We start from the raw sequence: 21784 nt of genomic DNA, 5'->3' as shown, positions 1-21784 counted from the left end.
CTGTTCTGAACAGCCCAACCTGTTCACAGCAGCTCCTTTGTAAAAGATGACCACACTCCACACTCCACTTTGTTCTGCGCCCTCTGACACAGTTATCCAGTAAAGGCTTTAGAATGCCTTTTCTTTCCTAGAATTAGAGATCTGCAGTGTAATCTACAAGAAAAGGTGAACAATGGGGAGAATATTACAATTCCAACTATTCCAGTTCATTCTGCTCAGTGGTGAGCATTAATCTTCCCTTAGCTTTGTGCATAACGTGAAAGAATCAGGACCAAACAGAAGCAAGTTCAAAGACACTTTACACAGCAAGTTGCTGCAGACCTGTGAGAGCTTCCAAGCAATAAAACCAACTTTTGGATGCATTTCCTTTACCTCTCAGGATGTAGTTCTGATAATTCTGGTCAGCTTCTGCTCCCACTTTGATTAAGCAAGTCAGACCTTCAGCAACAACAAACTCATGAACCAAGTCCTTGTCATCCTGCCACAGGAGAAAGAAAAGCTGAATTAGATTTTTGAAAGACAAAGAAACTGATTATATCATAATGTAAAAAACAAATGCATGCCTGCAACACTGATTTTATGTTTCACATGTTGTAAGCAAGTTGATATGAAAATTGTTACCAAGAGGACCAAAAGCAAAATTTTGAGTTTTAAAATCAGAATGAAATATATCAGTGCAAAGCAAGAAAATCATGCTTTAACCTTTCAGTCAACTACAGAAAATTAAAATCAGCAAAATATGACTTTTCCTTTTATTCATTGAAGGCTTCCAGACATTCTCCACAATACTAAATCTCTCATCATACCACATAAACAAATATCATAAAAGCCCTAAAGTGTCAGGATCAACAAGACAACAGCATCTCTATTCCTTAGCATAATTCCAGTTTCAGTATTTTAGCTGTGTTAGTTTAAAGCAAATCTTTAAAACTGGTTTTATTGCAATGTAATATTATATTTATTACCTTAACATAATATTAATTAATTCTATTTAGAATGGGAAAGTACAGCGTTAAAGATAAAAGCATTAGTAGACAATATGCCTACACTGTGATGGAAAACAGCAAATACAACATTTCACAGGAGTTTATGCATGCTAAAGTGGCTCCCTATTTTTTCATCACCATGTCTTTGCTCAGGGTAGCAGAATGATCCCATAACACAGTGCCACCAGGGAGTGGAGGGGTTCCCTGAGCCTTACATGCAAAACTACTGTGTCAAGGGACTACAGAGCACCACATCTAAAGCTTGTCTGCTCTTACAGAAGGCTCATGCAGACAAAGAAGAAGCTACTAAGAGCTGGATTAAACAGCCCTTAATGAATTAGCCATGCAAATTAGGCACAAAGCCAATTAAAGGTATTAATGGGAGAGAATTACTCTGCAGACAATCCCAGTTGCCCACTGCCTTCTTTTAAATAATCTTAATTTATGCTTTCATACATAAAAGCCTAACAGACAAATCCCAGCCTTCCAATAATGCAGCTCCAAGGACCCAAGATCTGTCCAGCAAATTTGCTGAGTGATTTTTGAATTCATGGCAAAGACTTAGCAAACTGCCAAGAGAAACCAAATAATCAAGCCCCTTTTTAGTGAGACAATTCCCTTACTGCTAGTTTCCTTCAGCTGGATGGTTTGTTTACTATGAATTTCCTTCTCTCACCAGAGATAATTTACATAATTCCTACAGTCTGACCAAAGGGGTTATTAATAACTGGAAAGTGATCTATCAGTTTGTGAGAATTTTAGAAATTATGAGAAAAATATATTTCATGTTTTAGATTGTCAAATTTGTTAAAACAATTTGAAAAATCTTATAAAGTCATGTACAGATATACAAATTTATCACATGATAAAGGTGATTTATTCTTTAAATAAAGTACAAAAGTACACAAAGTGGAAGCATGCAATCATACCCCATGTCTTGGTGAAAGGATGTAAAAGCCCAAAATACATAAGATAAAATTCACCCCGGCATGTGCACCCTTGAGCTAAAAATTCTTTTTATTACTTAGTCTCAATGTTTTATCTTTTAGGAGTGCTATTATTTTTCCCAGTAGCTAGATATAAGCCTTAATAGTATTTTCCAGAAAGCTAAGAAGTTTACAAACTCACATGTCAGACCAAGGCACTACAGATGCAAGCCCACAATTTCACGAAGACAAATTTCCTCTATTCATTTTCACCACCAGGAGAGGGCTCCCTCCCAAGTACCCCTTGGCTAGATGGTGTTTTTAACTCAAAATACCTGAATAATTTCTTCTTCTTTAAGAATTTTGAATCCAGTTTCTCTTCAAACTCAAGAGAGGAAACATATCTATGCAGTCTCCTAACCTTAATGTAAAGTATATTAAGGTTTCAGGTAAACTAAGGCTATATGTAATGGCAACAAACTGTCTAATGTAAGAGAAAAAATATATATATGTTTCTCTTAAATAGATATATATATATATAAATATATAAAACATATATAATTATTGAGTGAAATAATCACAATTCTTTTCTGGATGGTAATGTTATCGTAGTTCAAAAACATTTCCTTTTTCTTAAAATGTCTTTTCTTAAAAACTTGAGCATATATTTTCATTTTGTATCAAGTGTGTTTGCATAGTCCTTGAATTGAGGAAAATAGGAATCTATTCTGGATTGACAGAAAGTGAAATAAAGAACATTGGAAAAACAGGAAAAAGTAGGAATAACTGTGGTCTATGGCAGATTCTGACTTTTATTAATAGATCTAAAATGCCTGTTTGGGAAAAATAAATGACACTTGGATGAACCAAAGGAAAAAAAGTCCATATAGCAGAGAAGTTAACATTAATTAAGTCTTTGAGTCTTCCAGACTGAACCCAAAAAACAAAATAATTTTTTTAATTGCATTTAGCAATTAAGGGCTGCTGACATTCAGTGAAAGATCAACACTGAAACCCACTGTAACTTTAGAATGTTTTCACATAATCTTAAATAGTGAATACATATTAGTGCATCACCTGAGGAAAAATTAGAAATTAGCATTTGATTGTCAAAATAAATCAAGGAAAAAGTCTGGGTTTATGTTGATGGTATTTATGTATTTGTCTAGTTAGTTATTTAATTATTTATTTTTTAATATGGACCTTTTCAAAGCAAATGTTGAGGTCTGTCTTCTGGAACTTTTTCAAAGCAATCAAGTCATAGAGTCACTCTAAACTGAAAGGAGATGTATTGCAGGGCAACAGCAGAGGAAATAGAGGGGATGAGGAACTCCAACTAGACTGCTTTTGGAAAGCACTGAATAAACAAATCAAACCTGAATTTAAAAAAAGGCTTTTAGGATACTTCTCCTTTCCCAAATAAAAGGGAAAAAGAAGGTGTAATGAAGTAGAGTACAAACACATCATGCCTTAGACATAAATCTCAGCTCAGTACATTATCTATCCCATCATGTATATACGATGAGAGGAAAGAAGCAAACATCTGGAATGTGCAGTGAAAGATGAAAGGCATGCAAGCCCATGCGTTCTACATTGAAAGGAGAATGTTTACATCAATTTTGGTCTAGGATAATCTTTTCAGACCCATTAACTCACTGACTTGCCAAGTTAGGTGACCTCAAGAGTAAAGGCTACTCTCTAGCAGTGGTTAAGAGGTTCAGGTTACCAGGAAGAGAGCATTCATTGTTCAGAATATATGGCATGAGCGTGACAATGATACTTACAAGTACATGCCACAGGTGTGTGATAGCAGCTAGAAGGAGGCAGGGAAATGCTGCCATTTGCTATGGAAATGGACTCCTCTGCTAATATTGCAAAGATTTATGAGCCCTTAATCAGCAGGCATTAAGGCACTGATGAGAAAAGCAGCAAAACAGGCAAAGCTGTCTAAGCTTACTGCTAAGCTCCTGCAACCATAAAGATTGTGTGCTGACACAAAGGCTGGCTACTTAAAAGTCTTTATGAAAAGGTACCATTGGCCTCATCAGATAAATATATTTTGCTCATTTATTCACCAACTTCAATTAGATCATGTCTTCCTTTTTTAGGCTTCTCAAAGAAGATAATGTATGTTTGTGCAATAGAAGTCCATTTTCATCCAAAGTATAACAGAAAAGACACTAAATATACTCAAAGTGGTGACTTTAAAACTTGCTTGTGTGGTTGACAAAATGTACAAGCTACACTTTTTCATATCCATAACTCAGCCTAGCAACTAAAAAGTCCCCACAAACCCTGTGATCAAGCAGGCTGTACCACAGGCTTCTGTGTCACCGACAGAAGAAGCAGGGAACATGGCCTTCCTTCCCTCTCATTTGTACCATTTGATATATTTTATAATGCAGTTGTGCACGGTCTTACCTGAAGATCGAGACTGAAGATGTTTTTCTAAGGAATGGCATTTTGCAAGAACCTGTTTTATCTGGTGTGCAGCTTCCATGTGCAAAGATAAACTGTTTATGTACAGTTTAAGATAAAGTTTTTTGAAGCCTGCTATTTCTGTGGGCCATATGGTTGAAAGCTTTTACCCAAAGCATCATTATTTTTATGCCACAAGAAAGTTGCTTCATTTCCTAATAAGAATTGAGGTTTTGGAACATAGTTTCTTGAGGGGATTTTTTTTTTTTTTAATCTAACAAGCACTGTTGAAAGCTTCATTCCAAGTATTTGGGGAAACTGGATTAGTAAGGAATATTCACACTTGGATATGCACATATGTATTTCTTTCTTACGTGGCTAACAGCTGTGCAGAATACTGTCTTTCCAAGGAATCATAAAACAAAACAAGTTGCTTGTCTATAAGATTTTCACCAAGAAGAATTTCATTTTTATGTTTTGAGCTTCCCCCTCCCTTTAACAAGCTAACCCATTGTTTCTGTGTGCTTAAGCATTCCCATATTTAATTCTATCTTGTACAATTCTCTCCTGTTTTTGTTACAGAATTAAAGACTGAACATTTTATAATGTTCATTTCTTTAAAGAAGGAAAACCATGAGTTTCCCATGGTTTCCAGGTTCCCCAGTCTGTGCTCTCCACATGACACATTACTGAGAGAGCCAGCAATCACATTCTGTACTGACCAAACCTTCCAAAACGCAGAAGTTGCTGCAATAAGCCTAAAAGTGAGAGCAGCACAGGCAGACAGAGTACCAGTCACAGACAGGAGAATCTCCTCTCTAAGCCTTGCCTGTGGGTTTACAAGAGGGGATTGCATTCAAACCAGCTCCAGTGGCTGATGCATTTCACTGTCTGCTAGAGGACGAGCTTCCCTCTCGGCTCTGTCACTCTGCAACATCCCTATTAAGAGAGATTTAAACTCTGATTATCAGGTCAGCTCTGGTTTTGTCTGTAGACCAAATCTTGTAGCTTCACAAAGATATACTGCATTCACATTCCAACACTATGATAATTCACCTAGGGAAAAGGTAAGATGAATATTGTCAATTCACTGGGCACCATGCATAGGAAAAGAAATATATATTGACTTAAAGAGGAGGAGCAACCTCCTCTGCCGCCTGAAATTTTTTGGGACAAGAAACAGTATCATGGCAGAGTGCACTGTCCCTAGTCCACATTATTATGTCAGAACAAGGTTTCCTTGTAAAGCTCTCTTCCTCAGATTCCCCTGCCAAGAGTTCACACTGCACAGCAAGGAAACAGAAGTGAAACAGAAACCCCAAATGATTAAGCTCAACATGAAAAAAATAAAATAACAAGGAAAACTACATCCATCAATAAAATGTCAGTGCATTTTAGCCCTCTGAAAAACATAAAAGATGGCTGCACTCTTTAGAAGTTAAAGCACATTTTTTCAAGTAGCCCCCACCTCCCCCTCTCTTTTTTATTTTTAATCTCCTGCGAAGTCAAGATAGGATCACAAAGTTCAGCTGGTTTTAGGAGGATTAAGGTTTAGGGATTAAGTTTCATTCATTTGGGGATGTAAATTAGCGGCAGAGGGACAGCAGCTGACTGGTGAGGAAAGGGAGGAAGGAGGAGGCAGGTCAAAGAGCAAACCATGCACGACTGCAGGCTTTCGCTGGCATAAATCTCAAATGACAATGTATCTGGCACTCCACCACAAGAAAGTAAAATAAAGGAAAATTGCCCAATATACTTCAAAATCTTTCTCTGTTACTGAGTGCATAAAGGCAGAATGATAAAACCCAGACTTCTATTAGCAACAGCATCAACAATGAGTAGGTATTTGTTCTGCCCTTCCTAAACTTAATAGTACAAGGAGAACAGAAATAGATTTTTTTTCCTAAGTATTCCTCTGGATCAGGAAGACCTTCACATAAAAAAAAAATGCCCCCAAAAAATAAATCCCAAACCAGCCCCATACTTTGCTCCTAATTTGATTGTCCTGGGCAGCAGTAGCCATGTGGCAGCACAGATGAGAACACACCTCCATGACCTGAGAGCCTTCATATCCACAGGCTCCCTGTACAATTTCAAAGGTTCATATGATTCCCCATTCCAGCTGCAATGGAAAACTAACACACAATTCCTGTCATCCACCCTTTCGGGTGCCTACCTCTGAAACCTCAGTGACTACATTAGAAATATATCACAACTAAGCCTCCACAATAATGTTTTTAACTATTGCTACCTGCCTTCAGTATGCATCACATCTGCTGAAGTTACCAGCAAGATAATTACTCCCACTGACAAGACTAAAATGATGTAGTAATAAAAGTTATTTCGTGCTCTATTAGAAACAGAAATCCCAAAATGTTTCCATGGTCCAGCTTTTTTATTGGCTAAACGACAGGTTGCATTTTGCAGATCAAGATTGGCTTGCAATGTTTGCCATTAGAATAACTCACTCTGGCTTGAAACTGAGTAAACATAGTCAGGAAGTGATTGAAGGAGCACAGATTGCCAAGATATAATTTATAGTTGCTTTCCCACACTTCAAACTATAGTTCTGTCCTTTGGACTCCAAAATTAGTGATATAATTAAAATGCTAGATTGCCAATCCAGAAGTGCCTGATATTATCTAATTCAATTGTCACTGTTTATTTCAGTCCAGTTTAAAAGCCAAGTCATCTACTGCAAACAAATCTAGAAAGAAATCATTCCAAAAGCATACACACACGCACATATACACACACATCCATACAATAGCTACACACATCCATCCATAAACTGAAGTCCAAAGAGTCTCTCAAGACTGAGCTCCCATTTCAACCTCGATTATTTACGAAGCTACAAAACAATTCTATGTATGGACTAGATGAGCCAGTGGTTGAGTAGGCAAGTCTTGTACTAAATATGAAACCTCAGCTCTATTTTTTGTTAGGACATTACTCCTAGAAGATGAACCAAACACAGATCTGAGAGTCCTCTGCTATGACAAAGAGTCCATTTCTCTCAGACATGTATTTTCACTCTGTGATACTTGGTAACCCAGAAACTACCCCCAGATAGGCGCTTGTCAGGTTCACCTGCTGTCTTCTTTCCATCAAATTCCCAAAACCACACCTAGAAAAACAGCTCCTTAAGAACAAGATTGCCCTGGACTGGGATGTCACAAAACTGCACATCTGCTAGAAATAAATGAGGTAGAAACATTTAAGTGGTAAAGGGTTGGCAAGGACCAAGCAGCTGTTTTGTATCTCAATGGAAGCTCCTTCCCCTTGCTCTACCTGTTGATTGCAAATGCACTTCACCCACTTTACAGACCTCACCAGCTTTGCCAAGCTTCCATTCCTCTTCCCTCCAAACTTTTCCCTACGCTCCTCCACGCTGTGGCTCCACTCCTAATTTTCTTCTGTTCATCAGCCTTTACACCTTCCCAACTCATTTCATGGACATCTGTGTAGAAGCATGGCCATAGCATGACACAGAGACATCAGTATTTTTACATTGTTCCCTTTTTTCCTATTCTTTCATCTATTTACATGGAGCAACATTTTACAACAGCATGGATGGAAATTACCATCGCCCCCTACCTTCAGTGAGGCAATATACTTAGCCAGCATGCAATGGCTTCTGGTGATGATAACAATGAAAATTATCCCCAGTTCTATTGTTGGAAGGAAGATCCCTCTGGATGCCATCCAGAGGGACCCGACAGGATTGAGAGGTAGGCCAATGCAAACCTTATGGAGTTCAACAAAGTGACCTGGGTAATGGCAATTGCAGACACATTTACAGGTGGAGCAGAGAAGCAACTGATAGCAGCCCTGTGGAGAAAACCTGGAGGAAAAATGTAGGGGATACTTGGGTTGATGAAAAACTCAACATGAGCCAGCCATGTGCACTTGCAGTCCAGAATGCCAAAAGTATCCTGGACTGCATCCAAAGCATTGTGGCCAGCAGGGTGTGGGAGGTGATTCCACCCCTCTGCTCTGCTCTGCTGAGACCCAACCTGGAGTGCTGTGCACAGCTCTGGTATCCCCAACATAAGAAGAACATGGAACTGTTGGAGCAAGTCTAGAGGAGGGCCATGAAGTCGATTAGAGGACTGGAGCACTGTTCCTACAAAACCAGGCCAAGAGAGGTGGGGCTGGTCAGCCTGGAGGAGAGAAGGTTCCATGGAGACCTCATAGCAACCTCCCAGTATCTGAAGAGAGCCTACAGGGAAGTCAGAAAGGGATTCTTCATCAGGAACTGTAGTGATAGGACAAGGAGTAATGGGTACAAAATGAAAGAGGCAAAATTTAGGTTAGACTAAGGAGAAAATCAGCCTAAAGTCTTTTATGTCTACATTTTTCTGATAGATAACAAGTCAGTAAAACACACATATTGGTGCCTAACATGGAGGGAAGGAAATAGAGATCTGCACAACTAAGAAAAAAACAAAAATTCCTTCAGTGGATGTAATTGAAAACCCCAAAAATTTACTGTTGTCTTATGTTAATTAAGGACAAAATTTAGAGAGGAAAGGGTCCTTAGCCTGCACAACAAAGTTGCTCCCATGTCACTTATGTTCTTTAAGTTTGCTTTCTTTAATAACCAAGATTGAATTATTGTGATCCTGCCTCACCTCCACCACTACCTTCTTCAAAAAAGTCTTATTTCCCCTTTATTCTGAACATTTCCTCTTCTGACTTTAACTTCACTACTTTTATATAACCTGCCTGATTTCTGCAACAGATGAGGGTAGGAAAGCCACCTTACTGTGATGATATAATGTTTACTTCTAGTGCTCCCGCTGAACTTAACTTTGTACCTGGGATGAATGCCATGTTCACCTGAGAAAAGCCCAGAGCTATCATGAGGTTCTACTACTGCAAATGTTGGGCTGCCTTTTTGGGTTGTGCAGAACAATAAACTGAGAGGGAACTGAACTGTGCTACAATTCTTAAAACACGTTGAAAGGAAGAACACAGAAAAGAAACTCTGCTCCTACTTAACATGTTGAAAAATTTGTAAGTACCTTTCTGCTTTCAATATTTCATTTTATTCAGTTAATAAGGCCCAGATAATTAGAAGATCTTTTTTTTCCCACATAACTTTTTCTTTCCCCTGTGAGTGCAAGAAGCAAGCAAGCAAAAAAAAAAGTCACACCTTAGTCTCACATTGAGATATTCAATTATTAGGCAGTAAATCTTTGGTTACCTCACCCCTCTAATGGCATTTAGTGGAAGAAGAACAAAAAAAAAGCCCTGCTGTACCTATCTCTGTTTACCACAGTCTATCTCCCTATATACACTCAACCACCAGATAAAAATAGCAGTGCAACTGAAGACATTTTACGCCACTGATTTGATGGGGATGGAATTTCTTTTTTTCTCACCTTTCGTAGACAGCAGATATATCAACACTGTGTTTGATCTTCCAGTTAACAGCAGAATTACAAATTCCTAGAAAAGTCACCTTTTCCTAGAAAAGTCACCTACCTAGAGCAGACTCTACCAGGTATATTCCTCATGGCAGATAAGCAACAGATCAAGCAACATCCAGGCACTGTATTATATACTGGAGGAAGCTAAGGTAGATAGGGGCATCATACTAAACACAACATTTCCTGTTACAATTCAAACATTCACAGTGATTAGAGAAGGAATACCGGTGGGTTCCCAAGTTTTAGGCTATCTTTATGGTGTAAGCAGTTCACAGTTTTTACTCTCATTAAGCACTGTTTAGATCTTGGCCTGTAACATTGTCTAGACACGAAGAAGGCACTCTACTAGCTAATGAAACTGAGAAACTCATTTTGACATTTAATGTGTCATATCTATTTTATTTATAATCTCTAAACAGTAATGAGACATCTCCTTTGTAAAATAGGATTAAACAGATCTGTAAACTACTACATAGAACTCTGGTGAATTTGATTTGTGAAGGAAATTAAGGTTTCTCTTTTTCATGACTTAAACAAGAACCCTTCCAAGAGGCTCTTAAAGGGGAGAGGTGGCAGGCAGCCTCCTCACAAGTGATGACAGCAGCCCCTAAATCAAGTGTCACACAGCTTCAAACCCTAAGGAGTCATCAGTCATGCTTGCAGGAGGGGAAGGAGCAGCCTCCTTCCTTGAGATCAATGAGGCAAACACAGAATACTCCTTCTGCACTCCTAAGGATGATTGATGACTTCTTAGCAGCTGAAGTGTGTGACATTTGATTTTACTCACTGATAAGATTGCGTCTTCCAAACACCTTCTAGTTAATGTTTCCAGGGCCCCCACATAGCTGTTCTTTGTGACATTTTTTTAACACAAAGCTCAATTGTTCAATGATTAATGAATTTCTCAACAACAGATGAAAATTTTATAAGAGAATTTTGTAACTGTGTCCCTTGATAGTCTGCTCACAACACAAAACAGGAATCTAGGCTCCTTAAGAAAACTGATGGGAGATCTCCTGCCCCTGACCCTGTCAAATGACACTTGCAGGCAAAACAATCCTAAAAAAAAACTATCTTTTTTTTCCTGAAGAATTTAAAATATACACTTGAGGTCTGCTTATCAGAAAACCTAATGCATTTATTGATATTGATTAAAAATATTTTCCAAAATTTTAATAAGCAGATTTCCACAAGGTTATCAGTTTCCACAGACTTGAAATGTGCTTTACGGCTTTCTTATTTTTCTCACAGCATCATATTCTTATTCAGCTATTTCCTATTTTGAAATGATGCAATCAGTGTGATTTGAAACTATGCTTTGTAACTCCAAGGTACACTTGCTTATAGGTTTTAAAGTATGCCAGATTTATATTGCATCCTGTTGTATCACAGGGCATATTACATAAACTTTTTAGTATCACTTAAATCTCACAGCACTATTTATATTCATTTTTGTGGTTTTGCCCATTTTTTTGCTTTTAAGAGTGATATTGAATTAAATGCTTTAAGCAGATGTATTTTTAACTCTCATGAAATGAATAACATTTTTTGATCCTGATTTTCTAAGTTTTGGCTGGATTCTCCTCAATGCCTTTGGAAGTTGTAGCACTTTGCACAAAAGTCATGAGGTTTTGATAAATACAAGTCTGTCAGAAAATCCATTCAAAAAGAGAGAAACTGTACTGGTTGTCAATCCTATCTTACTCTGTAAGTTTATTTGTCAAAAAACATACTGGTAAATAGAGGAGGAAAACTGCAGTACAATCCAGAAAAAGATGATGACTGTGGCTCTCCCACCCCTTCAGAATGAATGACTGGAACAGAATGGCAGCACTGTCAAAGAAAAACGCTCTACATAACCCTTCATCACTTTGCCAAAACCAGGCCACCAGAAGAAATCAAAGAGAAATTCCAAGTGTGGACTTGCCAAATCAATCTTTCATCTAAATTTTGAAACAAAGACATTGCTCTTGCCAAATATTGCTAAGCTTTGCCGAGGCCTCACATGAAAAATCAAGAACTCTGACTATTTGGAATTCAAATTCAATGTAAAACTTGGGCTTACTCCCAATTAATGCAAATGAGACACTGCACACTACTTGAAGGTCTTTAAATTAAAAATGATCCTGATGTAGAACCGTGCCAAATTAAGTCAGCAATGATGAAATTATAAAAAAATGGTGTTATGAACTGTCCTGGCACTTAAAGACATGATGAAGTCTCCATAACACTTGGAAACCTTGTTATTATGAAAACACTCTTTTTAAGTCAACATCTTATTTCTACAATGTTACACTCTCAAGGAATTTAAAATGCTCTCTTTTAATGGCGTACTAAATTAAAAAACATATTTATGTTGAACAACACACATTAAAAAACTATTACCATAATGACAAATTTCTAATGCTGACATACTCTGCATGCTGACACACACACACAAAATAAATACATTTTGGATAAAAATATTCCATTTATAATATAACCTTATTATATTTACTTATATTCTTTTCAGTAAAAAACTTGAACAGCTTTTCCTTCTAAAAGTGAAACACAATTACTTTACATTTTCTCTCATGGTTCATTAAGAGATAAACTAAAATCACACTCAAAGGATGCCCTTAGCAATGCTGTTGCTAAGGACAGCAAAGCTGGCAGGTAAACCTGGGTTGAGAGGGGCTTGTTTTCCAATTGAAAGTGTACTGCCTCAAATACTTGTGCATATTCTATGAATACTATCCAGCCCAAGGAACACTTTTCACGTTCCCCCTAAGAGAACCTGTATTTTAAGATTATATGTATTTTAACCTGTATTTTAAGATTTTTTAAGGGTACATTTGCTCAACAATTAGCCACAGTTCCAGCAGAAAGAACTTCTTTATGTGATAACTGATAATTCCCAAATTCCTTTCCCTACCAGTTTCATTAGAAAACAAGATAATTAAATTCTTCAAGGAAAATTATGTCCTGAAACAGCCCAACAGGTTTCACTTAAAACTCAATTCATACACAGATACGGGTTTGTGCATTGCTTTTCCCATCTCTCTTGTTACTCTCCAACACAGCCAACCCCTTAAATTACTAGGATAAATATTTAAACAGCATTTTCATTAGAACAACTGATCAGCTGGAAGAGAGAGATCTTACTGGTGTGTTCTCTGAAAGCACTGAGCACTTGTGCTCAGAAATATCTACTAGACTTCAAATAACCTATAGGGAAGAGGGCATTTATGAATACCCAAACTAGGAGAATTCATGATGGAAGGGCATTAATGATGCCAGGTGAAGGATGGGTGGCAAGAGAGGCTTATCTTCTCATTGCTAAATACGTGCAAGTGCCCAGATTACCTGTGTAACACATAAATGCAGAGAAATACAAACATTTCCCAGAAACAGCCGAGGTGCACAGAAAGAGAACAAACCAGAGAAGACTCTTGGAAACCTGCCTGATTTCCTGTGAGCACACAGGCCACATGCTTGGCAACCTCACAGGGATTCCCAGCTTGCATCCCTGTGAGTCTCAAGCACTTGTCTCCCTCTGGGAATGAGGGACTGTTTCTTGAAGAAGCAATGATTTTCCCAATCCACACTCATTAAATGACCAGACTGTTTTGAACTGGAACTCCTTTCTTTGTCCAAAAATTTCAAAAATCAGGGACATTTTCTGACCCAGCACACATCTTCAACTACACTAAAATTTAACATTAAATGGTCCACACTTCACCACTCACTCCTATTGTTTAGAAAATTTTAATTCTGGCATTCCCTAAATTCTAAATTTGAAACCTATAAAAAGGATTATGCATTTAGAAAAATTGCAATTCTGCAGTCTTGCACATTTCTTAAATGTTTTTATTCTTATTAGAATAAATGTCTAGTTAAAACAAAGAAAAATGTTAAATTAAATGTGCTTTCGACCTATCTATTATAGCTAAAAAAAAGCATTGTAGGTTTTCATCCTCCATTTGGATCCATTAGTAAAGAAGTGTTCCTCTTATTGTTCTCACTTTTTTTACTGAAAATGGAATGTCTCAAATGAATTCCATTTTAGAATTGCATTGAGAGCATGCTCTAATTCACACAGATTTTTTTTTTTCCCACTTTTCCTGACCTCTCCTATCCAAAAGTTTCCTCGCATCCTGCAGTTTACCCAAGTCCTTCTCCTTATCCAGTGAAACCAATCTGAAATGCAAGGTTTTAATTCAAGCAAATGAAGTGGTACCACACCACTTGTCTATCACATTGTTTACTTCCCCACAGAACCCAAAATCCTCCAGATTTCAGATTTCAGATTTCCTCCATTATGAACATTCACATTCAAATCTATGCCTTTCCTTAAAATGATCAGTCACTGCCATATCCTCCTCAGCTCTATGAAGCATCTTTTTGCCTCATCAGTAAATCTTTTCCTCTAAACTGAGTCTGAATTCAAACACATTCAGAGATCTCTCAGTGCATTTTGGTTCCTCATCAGAACTGTTGCACGTCTCCCACAAGTCTTTTAAGTTTTTGATATGGCTGGTTCTGATAAACCCATAATTGGCCAATTCCAAATTACAAATGAAGTCTTAAAAGTCTCTTTTGCCAGAAACTGTAAGTTATTCTCTAAATTAAATTTTAAAAAATGAAAAAAAAAGAAATTAAATTCTTGTTCAAATCACAGAATACACAGCTATTATTTACTCACCTGAAATATCTGTTTCAAGGAAAAAAGTGCCCGTCTCAGCTCCCGTCCACTGGAATTGTAAAGTTTTTCTGGGAAAACAAAATAAGACAACAGAAAAAAACTTCAGCGTAAACAAAACTGACAACACAATAAGAATGTCGTACAGTTTTTGAAAGAATCATACACCCACTTCCCATTAGGCACACTTCTCTTAAAAAAATTAGTTTTTTAAAATATAGATACAGGACTTATTCATTAAATGTGCATATAAACCAGGATTTAGTTGTCTATAACTTAAGATGGCATCTTCCAGGTAAATTCACAATAGCTTCAACAAGATCCATGAGAAAAAATTGTCTCTGGAGTTTTTGAAAATGCTGAGAAATACTGTTCTTTCTGCATTAGGTAAATTTAGGGTTTACTGAAAGTACCAGATTAATCTCAAAAGACTTGTCTGAGACCACTCTTTGCCCTTGTTATCAAAGCTAGAGCCACTGAATCCCATCCTTGACTGCCTTCCCTCTAGACATTCTTTTCTCATGTTCTCATCTTTCTATTGTTAAATCCTTTCTCCAATAGCAATGAACGTTAATACCAGAAATAGTCGGACAGTCTGTTCTTAGCATAATTCAAAACAGTGTTTTATTCTCCTGAAAACTGATCTTGACCTTTTTCTAAATGAACCAGAAGCCTTCTTTTCATCATCCAATACTGAAATGTATTACTTCATTTATTCCCCTACTAATGCATTCTCACAGAAATAATTTAAAGACAAAAGCAACTCTGCTATCCTTCTGAACCCTGCTACAATGTTTGTGCCTTGGGAAGAAGTCTTGGACTGTGCCTCTCAAGTCTGTTGTTGCAAATTTGTGCCTGTGCAGGGATGGAGCAGAAGGTGAGCTCTTCAAGCCTTCCTCGTCTACTATGCTTGGAGTATTTGATAGAAAGAGACTTTATACAACACATCTACAGTCCTAAATTTAATTTTGTTACACTACTGTAATCCAAGAGCAATGACAAAGGAAAATCAAATCTTCGTGGTCACCTCAGATGACACACTAGCCTCATCCACAAATCATCATGAAAGCACCCTCTTTGCAATTGACAGAGTAGTGGCCTGTAGTGGCCAGCACGTCTTGAGATCAAAGCTGGAATGCCCACAGGATGATAATAATCTTATGAAAAAATTAAATATCAAATCCCAACATTTTATATCTTACTTTCTCTTGTCTATTTCTCTTTCAATTACTACTTTACACTACAAAACCTAATTCAATTTTATTTCCCTCTGTCAGGAAGTTCCAAAAAAGGGAGGAGCATTTGAGGATTCAATGCATTTATAAGTCAGTGATCATTTTTTACTTCAATCAAGGAAGGTCTAATTTTAGAAAAAATCTAAGGGGTCTAATTTTAGAAAAAAAACATTTCTTATTCCAACAGTCATCTTCAACCAAAGGGAAAATACAAAGCAAAATGTCAGCAGAACTAACACTAATTTTTTTAAACTTTGAAAGTAGTTTTGTTCATCCCTAATTGCCTCTGATTTCAAAGGTAGAATGTACAGAACTGGCAAAACTATTGTTTTTATAAGTTGTCTCCTTTCTTGCACTTATATAGATTCTTGACGAAACATTGGAGAAACAGATTTCACTTCAAGCTATAAACTTAGAGGCACACTTTAATTACTCTCACTTAAAAATGCACTGGCATGTGGGACCACATTTCTTGGCAGGATAAAGAGTAATTTTGTCAGGAAAGCCTAAAGAATAATAAAGATCTTCTAAGACCCGGTCTGTCAACTTTACATGCCACATTACACAAAATATTTCTTTTTGAAAGTTACCTCCATCTGGCATTTGTTATTACTAATTTCCCTCTATTCATAATTCACCAGCATCATTATGAGCAGAATGTCTCCAAACAAGGCAGTGCATTATCATCTTAATTAAGAGAGGCACCACTTCTTAAAGTCCTGGCAACTTTGTACATAAATATCAATGTCCTAACAAATGCCATCTGTTGGTCTTGGTCTTGAACAGAAATCATCATCGCAGCCTGGGGTGAAGTCCTAACAAACCATTGTTATGATACCATAACACTGGTTGTTTCATTGGTGCGTGAAGATTTTTGGTACATTTCAGAGGAACAATGCTGAACATTTTTTTCTCCTTGGTGTTTTCACAGAGCATAACCTCATCCTTGGCAGTCAGCACAAACAATGCTCTCCCTGCTCGTCTGCAGCAAGGAGGACAGAAGTTGCTGACTGCAGCTCAAAAAGGGGTCTATGGATAGAGCTAAGAACCAGCAACTACTGCAAGTATCAAGTTTGACAACAGTAGTGGCACGTGTCACAAGTGTTTGAGGTGGCTTACAGATTCATCTGAGGAGTGACAGTCCAGGTAAGTCATCTCACTTCTGACACCTTCTACCAGAGACAATGTACACTTGCAGGTATCTCCTCCTGCAGAGCTGATCTTGTTCACTCAGCTCAAAGATACAAGTGCACAGCATCCTCACCTGTTACTCTTACACACCGGCAACACACTCTGTGCATAAGTCTTGACACCCACATCTTACAGTGTTGGCAGCCACCAGAAACATTCACTGGCCATAACCCAAGGAGGAAAGTGAGGTGACCATGCTACATCAGAAGATGCTTTGGTGTAGAAAACCTTAGCCCAGGATGAACCTCAGCCAGGGCAGGAAAACCTGCATAAACCAAGGTACTCCACAGACCCTTAAAAAAACTTGTACTTTTATTTTGTGCGCTGTTTTTCATGTTACAGCTGGCGGACACTTGCTAAGATGTTCTCAAGGCCTTAGAGAATCCCTACTTGTTAACAGTAACTTTGGCACTCCAGGGACCTCAGACTCATCTTGAAATTTCTAGACTGCTAGTGAGGCTACAAAAATGCATCAGCAGAAACTGAAAGCAGAAATGAGTTCTGAGCTCTTTTCCTATGGTAGAAAAGCAAAATTTAAGAAAAAAAAGAAAAAGAGAGTGAGAGGAAAAGCCGCAATTGCTTACAATGTTTTCACACTGCAGATGATTCAGAAACTACATAGCAAATGCTTTTTAATTCTTGTTTGACATAAGCAAAGTGTTGCCCTATGAAGCAGACTGAGAAATAACTTTCCATGTTACAGCACAGAGGTGACTAATTCCCACAGTACCTCCCTGGCAGAGCTGTCTGTAACTGAAACAAATTATGCCTACAGCTTTGAAACAGGAGTCTAGCCAGCCACCATCACCAAACCCAGAAAATTCTGAGGTTCTCCATGGACAGCCCAAAGGATTCACAAGTTTACTGCTTTGTTATAAGGTGTCTGATAAGCTTGAATGTGTACACCAAGACTGCTTTACACCAGAAAACAAACCTCAGTATTTCAAGCAGGAACCTGTGCTGCTACACCTCTCCCTGAAACTTCTCTGGTCCTTTGGTAAAAGATGCTTCCTGTCCTTCCCCAGGCCAGGTGCAGGCTGGAGACATTCTACATTCATATACTTCAAGGTAAGATAAAACAGGTCAGTGAGTTTGTAGGTCAGAGAGTTTGTGATACCTGACACTGTCAATGACGGTGGCCTTGACAGCCATGTCCTGCTGATAAGTGACACTATTGCAGCCACTTTTACCACCTTTCTTCAAGAAATAAAGAGCTGCGTCTGTGACTGTGAAATATTTTTAGTTGAATATACACAGATGACAGAAAACTCTCCTTGTGGCTCCCTCTGACGTTAGCTAACACTAGAGGGCACTGCTTAATTCCTTATTTTATGAAAGAAAAGGCACTGCCCCTCCATGGGCTTCCCACTGATAAAGCAGCACTCTTTGGGATGCAGAGTTGATACTCCATTAACTGGGAAACCCTGATTTTAAACTGTAGACTGTAAGATATCCCAATAAATTGAAAAGCATCAACTCTGCCAATTCCAAACATTCAAAATCAGAGTCAACTCTTTTGAAACTGATAGAAAACCGGGTGCTGGTATGGGCCTGAGTTTTATTTACTGCAAGAATGAAGAGTCACATCTCCTAAATTATCCTTCACATTATAGCAGGGAGGTACATATCCTTGGAAGACAGAGAGATTTCCTTAGCTCAGCACTTGTTTCTAGAGGCAGAGAATCACAGATAACCAGACTTGTGGTAGACCAGACATGTGGGACAGGTAGCAACCTGCAAGGGGCTATTTTGGTTGCTGTTGCAACCTGCAACAGCAGAACTTTGGTTAACAGAAGCCATTACGCTCTAAAATAAAAATATTGCTTGTTACTCTGTATTTTTTGCGTGTGTTTACTTTTGTGAAAAATAACTCAGGCTAAGTGAAAAGGGATTCCTATAGGTAAATTTGGTACAAATGTAGCACTGGAGGGAAGGCAGATTGGTTTGAAATCAACATCTTTTCAGAAAGGAAGTCTTTAAAGATATTTATAAGAGATTTTTTTATAATAAGAATTTATAAGATTTTATAGATATAGATATATATCTATAAAGATATTCAGACAACTTGCAGCTTTCAAATGGATTTTGTATTTTCAAAGATAATTTTCAGAGGCTCAAGTTTCATTGGTTTTCACCTCTTTTGATTACGTGGGAAAAGGGACTTTTTAAAGAAAACAGTAATTTGTCCTTATATTCTTAAATAAAGTACTGACTTTTCTGCCTTCGAAGGAAAAAAAAGAGTGTTTTCAATCCACAGTAATAAAAGAAAAAGTGGAACTGGCTGAACATTGCTTGGTTCAGTCCCATGTGTTACACCTGACCTCTGACCGACAGGGTACCATCCTCCTCCCTTCCTCTTCCATCACACCCATTGAATTAGTCCCTGGGATATAGTAATTTATACAGCATCAGCCTTTGAGCTGTTGGCAAAGGCTTGTGAACATCTGGCTGAGCACAAATGGGAGTTGCTCTGCTTCACTTGCTGCTGCCTGAATGACCTCCATGTCTCCCATCCATGCCTCTTTTCTTTAAACTGTAATTTCAAGATGAAGCTCCTTTCCTTATAAAAACATAAAAGGGAGATTAACTCCACATTTGATTACATTAGCAGGATACCTGGTGCAGATCCACTTAAATGACATTTGAAACATTTCCTGTCATTCATTTTTACCTGGCATTGGACAGAAGTAGCAACATTCTTCCAGTAGCCACTTGCAAATTAGGCAGTACTTTTCTAAGTAAGTTTTCTAAGTACTTACTGCAAATTAAGCAGTACTTAGTTTTCTAAAAAATTTCTAAATTTTTTAGAAACTAAAAGATTTAATTCCTCTCTCTGCAACAAGGAGTAAAATATTATTTTAAATGCTCACTAGGACAAAGTGTTAATAAAACTAAAAGGCTTTCAAAATTTAAATGAACTGCCTACCTTTCCAGCAGCACTGATGGGGAAAAAAACTTAAAAGAACAAAATAAATGTTTATAATGGTAAGAAATTTTGACATTCATTCTTTCTGTGAATGCCCATGGCACACTTTTAAATTTATTACTGAACTATTCCAATTTTAAATGCATGTTATTTTATCTGAATCAATGTATACAATTTTAGAACTAAAAATTTGAGCAATACAGCAACAAGTCAGGCAAATGGGTCCACTCCTGTGAGCAGGTATCAGGAACCAGCCAGGCAGACTTCACGCGAGTAGGCTCATGGGTACATACAGTGCTGCAGATCTATAAAACAACTGTATATAAAACTAATTAGCGTAGTGTGCCAGTCTTTCACTTTATGTCAAACAAATTAAAGCAGTTCTCTAAGAAAAGACCTGGTCCTGTGCCAAGAATAGGCTCTTAGTTTAGCTTTTGTCCACGAAAGCTAGTCATAAATGTGTTGGCCAGACAAGGCGCTCTCCTTTTCTTCCCAGGTCCCCTAGAAAATGCACGAAGAAGGGATTCATTCACAGGCATATTGCCCACTATTACATTAACACAATTGCTGCTTCTGCTGAGATTACTTTGCTTTGCATATTACAAATTTCCTTTTTTTCTCTCTGAATTCAATCTTATTTTGTATGGATAAATGGATAATGCATTAATTAGTAGAACATGTCACATGTGAACTCAAGCTACATATTCTCCCACTTATCCAGGGATAAATGGTTAGCACTTAGCAGAGGAAAGGAGCTTTCTCACAATAAAGGACCTTGGGCAAAGCAAGTGGCCGTGTACGAACTTCGGGAAGCCGACCCCACATCACTGTCAGCACCGACTGCTTTGGAGGAATGTGCAGGCTGCCTCCAAGGAATGCCGCCCCAGCTCCCCGGCAGGGAAAAACCCTCCCGACTCTCCTTTTCATTCAGACACACAGCAGCTGCTTAGCTAATTATCCGGGACAGTGGGTCCCCTCAGCGAGCAGGGTCCTTTGCCCCCACTGGGAGAGGGGGATCCTTTGTCGGGAAAGGATCCTATTACAGCTGCATATGAGAAGAGCTCAGCTTCAAGCCTGCATCCTTATTCCCTTTCTCTGTAAAGGACCTGCAGGTGGGGAGTGGGAGGAGGGAAAGACAAAATAGTCTTGGACACCCTTTCCTATCCTATACCCTAAAGCCATGTTGGCAAAAGCTCAAAGTAAAGAGTGCAAAGAGCCACCTGCAAACCCCAGGGAGTCTGTGGGTTTGGACTGACAAGCAGGGAGAACTCCAGGGCAGGATCTCCCCTGGGAATGAAAAATACCCAATTTGGCCAGCACTTCAGAGCAATTGTATACACTCACGCATGGGCTTTTCTGCCTCTTTGAAAGTAGAAGTCTGCTCTCCTGACACTGCAGAAAGTTCCCAGCTGAAAGAGTCCCTGGATTTCCACAGGGAGAGTACACATGGCAAAACTCCTACTCTGAGAAGATGGGTGGAGCTAATATTTTTGAATATTTTTCTGAAATGCCAAATGTCTTAACTTCTGTCACAAGGGAATTAGCACAAGACTGTCAGCACAAGAATGATTATATATTTAAATCCACTGAAAAAAGTATCTGCTGCTGCAAGTGCAAGTGTCCCCCCTCACGTCTTGCTCCTGTGTTTCTAAGAGATATGAAATGACGCTCAATCAATTGTGGGAACTAAGTAATATATAAGAAAAGTCCAGAGGATTACAAGGACCCTGAGGAAGAGGAATCAGAGATATGCAACAACAGGTCCTTTACATTCCGAACATATAATTCCTGAATGTCCTGGTGACTCCCCTACCCTTGGTTCTAGGCGTTAGTCAGTGCTGGAGGCATAAACTACAGTAACATCTAAATAATTCCACGGGATTTAAAAGAAGGAGGTTTTTATGCAGATATCTGTAGAAGGGACTTTCTAGTCTTTATTGTACTCCACTGTCATGGTTTAACCCCAGATGGTAGCCAAGCCCCAGG

The 21784-nt window shown here is 38.2% G+C and overlaps 1 protein-coding gene across 10 annotated transcripts in view; it reads right to left on the bottom strand.

Moving 5' to 3' along the window:
* FHOD3 (formin homology 2 domain containing 3) overlaps positions 1 to 21784 on the bottom strand; it is a 378395-nt gene that overhangs the window by 191339 nt on the left and 165272 nt on the right. For all 10 annotated transcript variants that reach the window (XM_064705593.1, XM_064705583.1, XM_064705585.1 and 7 more), the window contains exons 4-5: positions 14450 to 14517; positions 373 to 478 (exon numbers count right to left, since the gene is read on the bottom strand). In XM_064705593.1, the coding sequence (XP_064561663.1) occupies positions 373 to 478; positions 14450 to 14517 (174 nt within the window). The remainder of the gene's footprint in view (positions 1 to 372; positions 479 to 14449; positions 14518 to 21784) is intronic.

Source organism: Zonotrichia leucophrys, chromosome 2 (assembly GCF_028769735.1).
Source record: "Zonotrichia leucophrys gambelii isolate GWCS_2022_RI chromosome 2, RI_Zleu_2.0, whole genome shotgun sequence".
NCBI lineage: Eukaryota > Metazoa > Chordata > Aves > Passeriformes > Passerellidae > Zonotrichia > Zonotrichia leucophrys.
The sequence above is the reverse complement of the archived record's forward strand: the minus strand, read 5'-3'. Positions and strand labels throughout refer to the sequence as shown.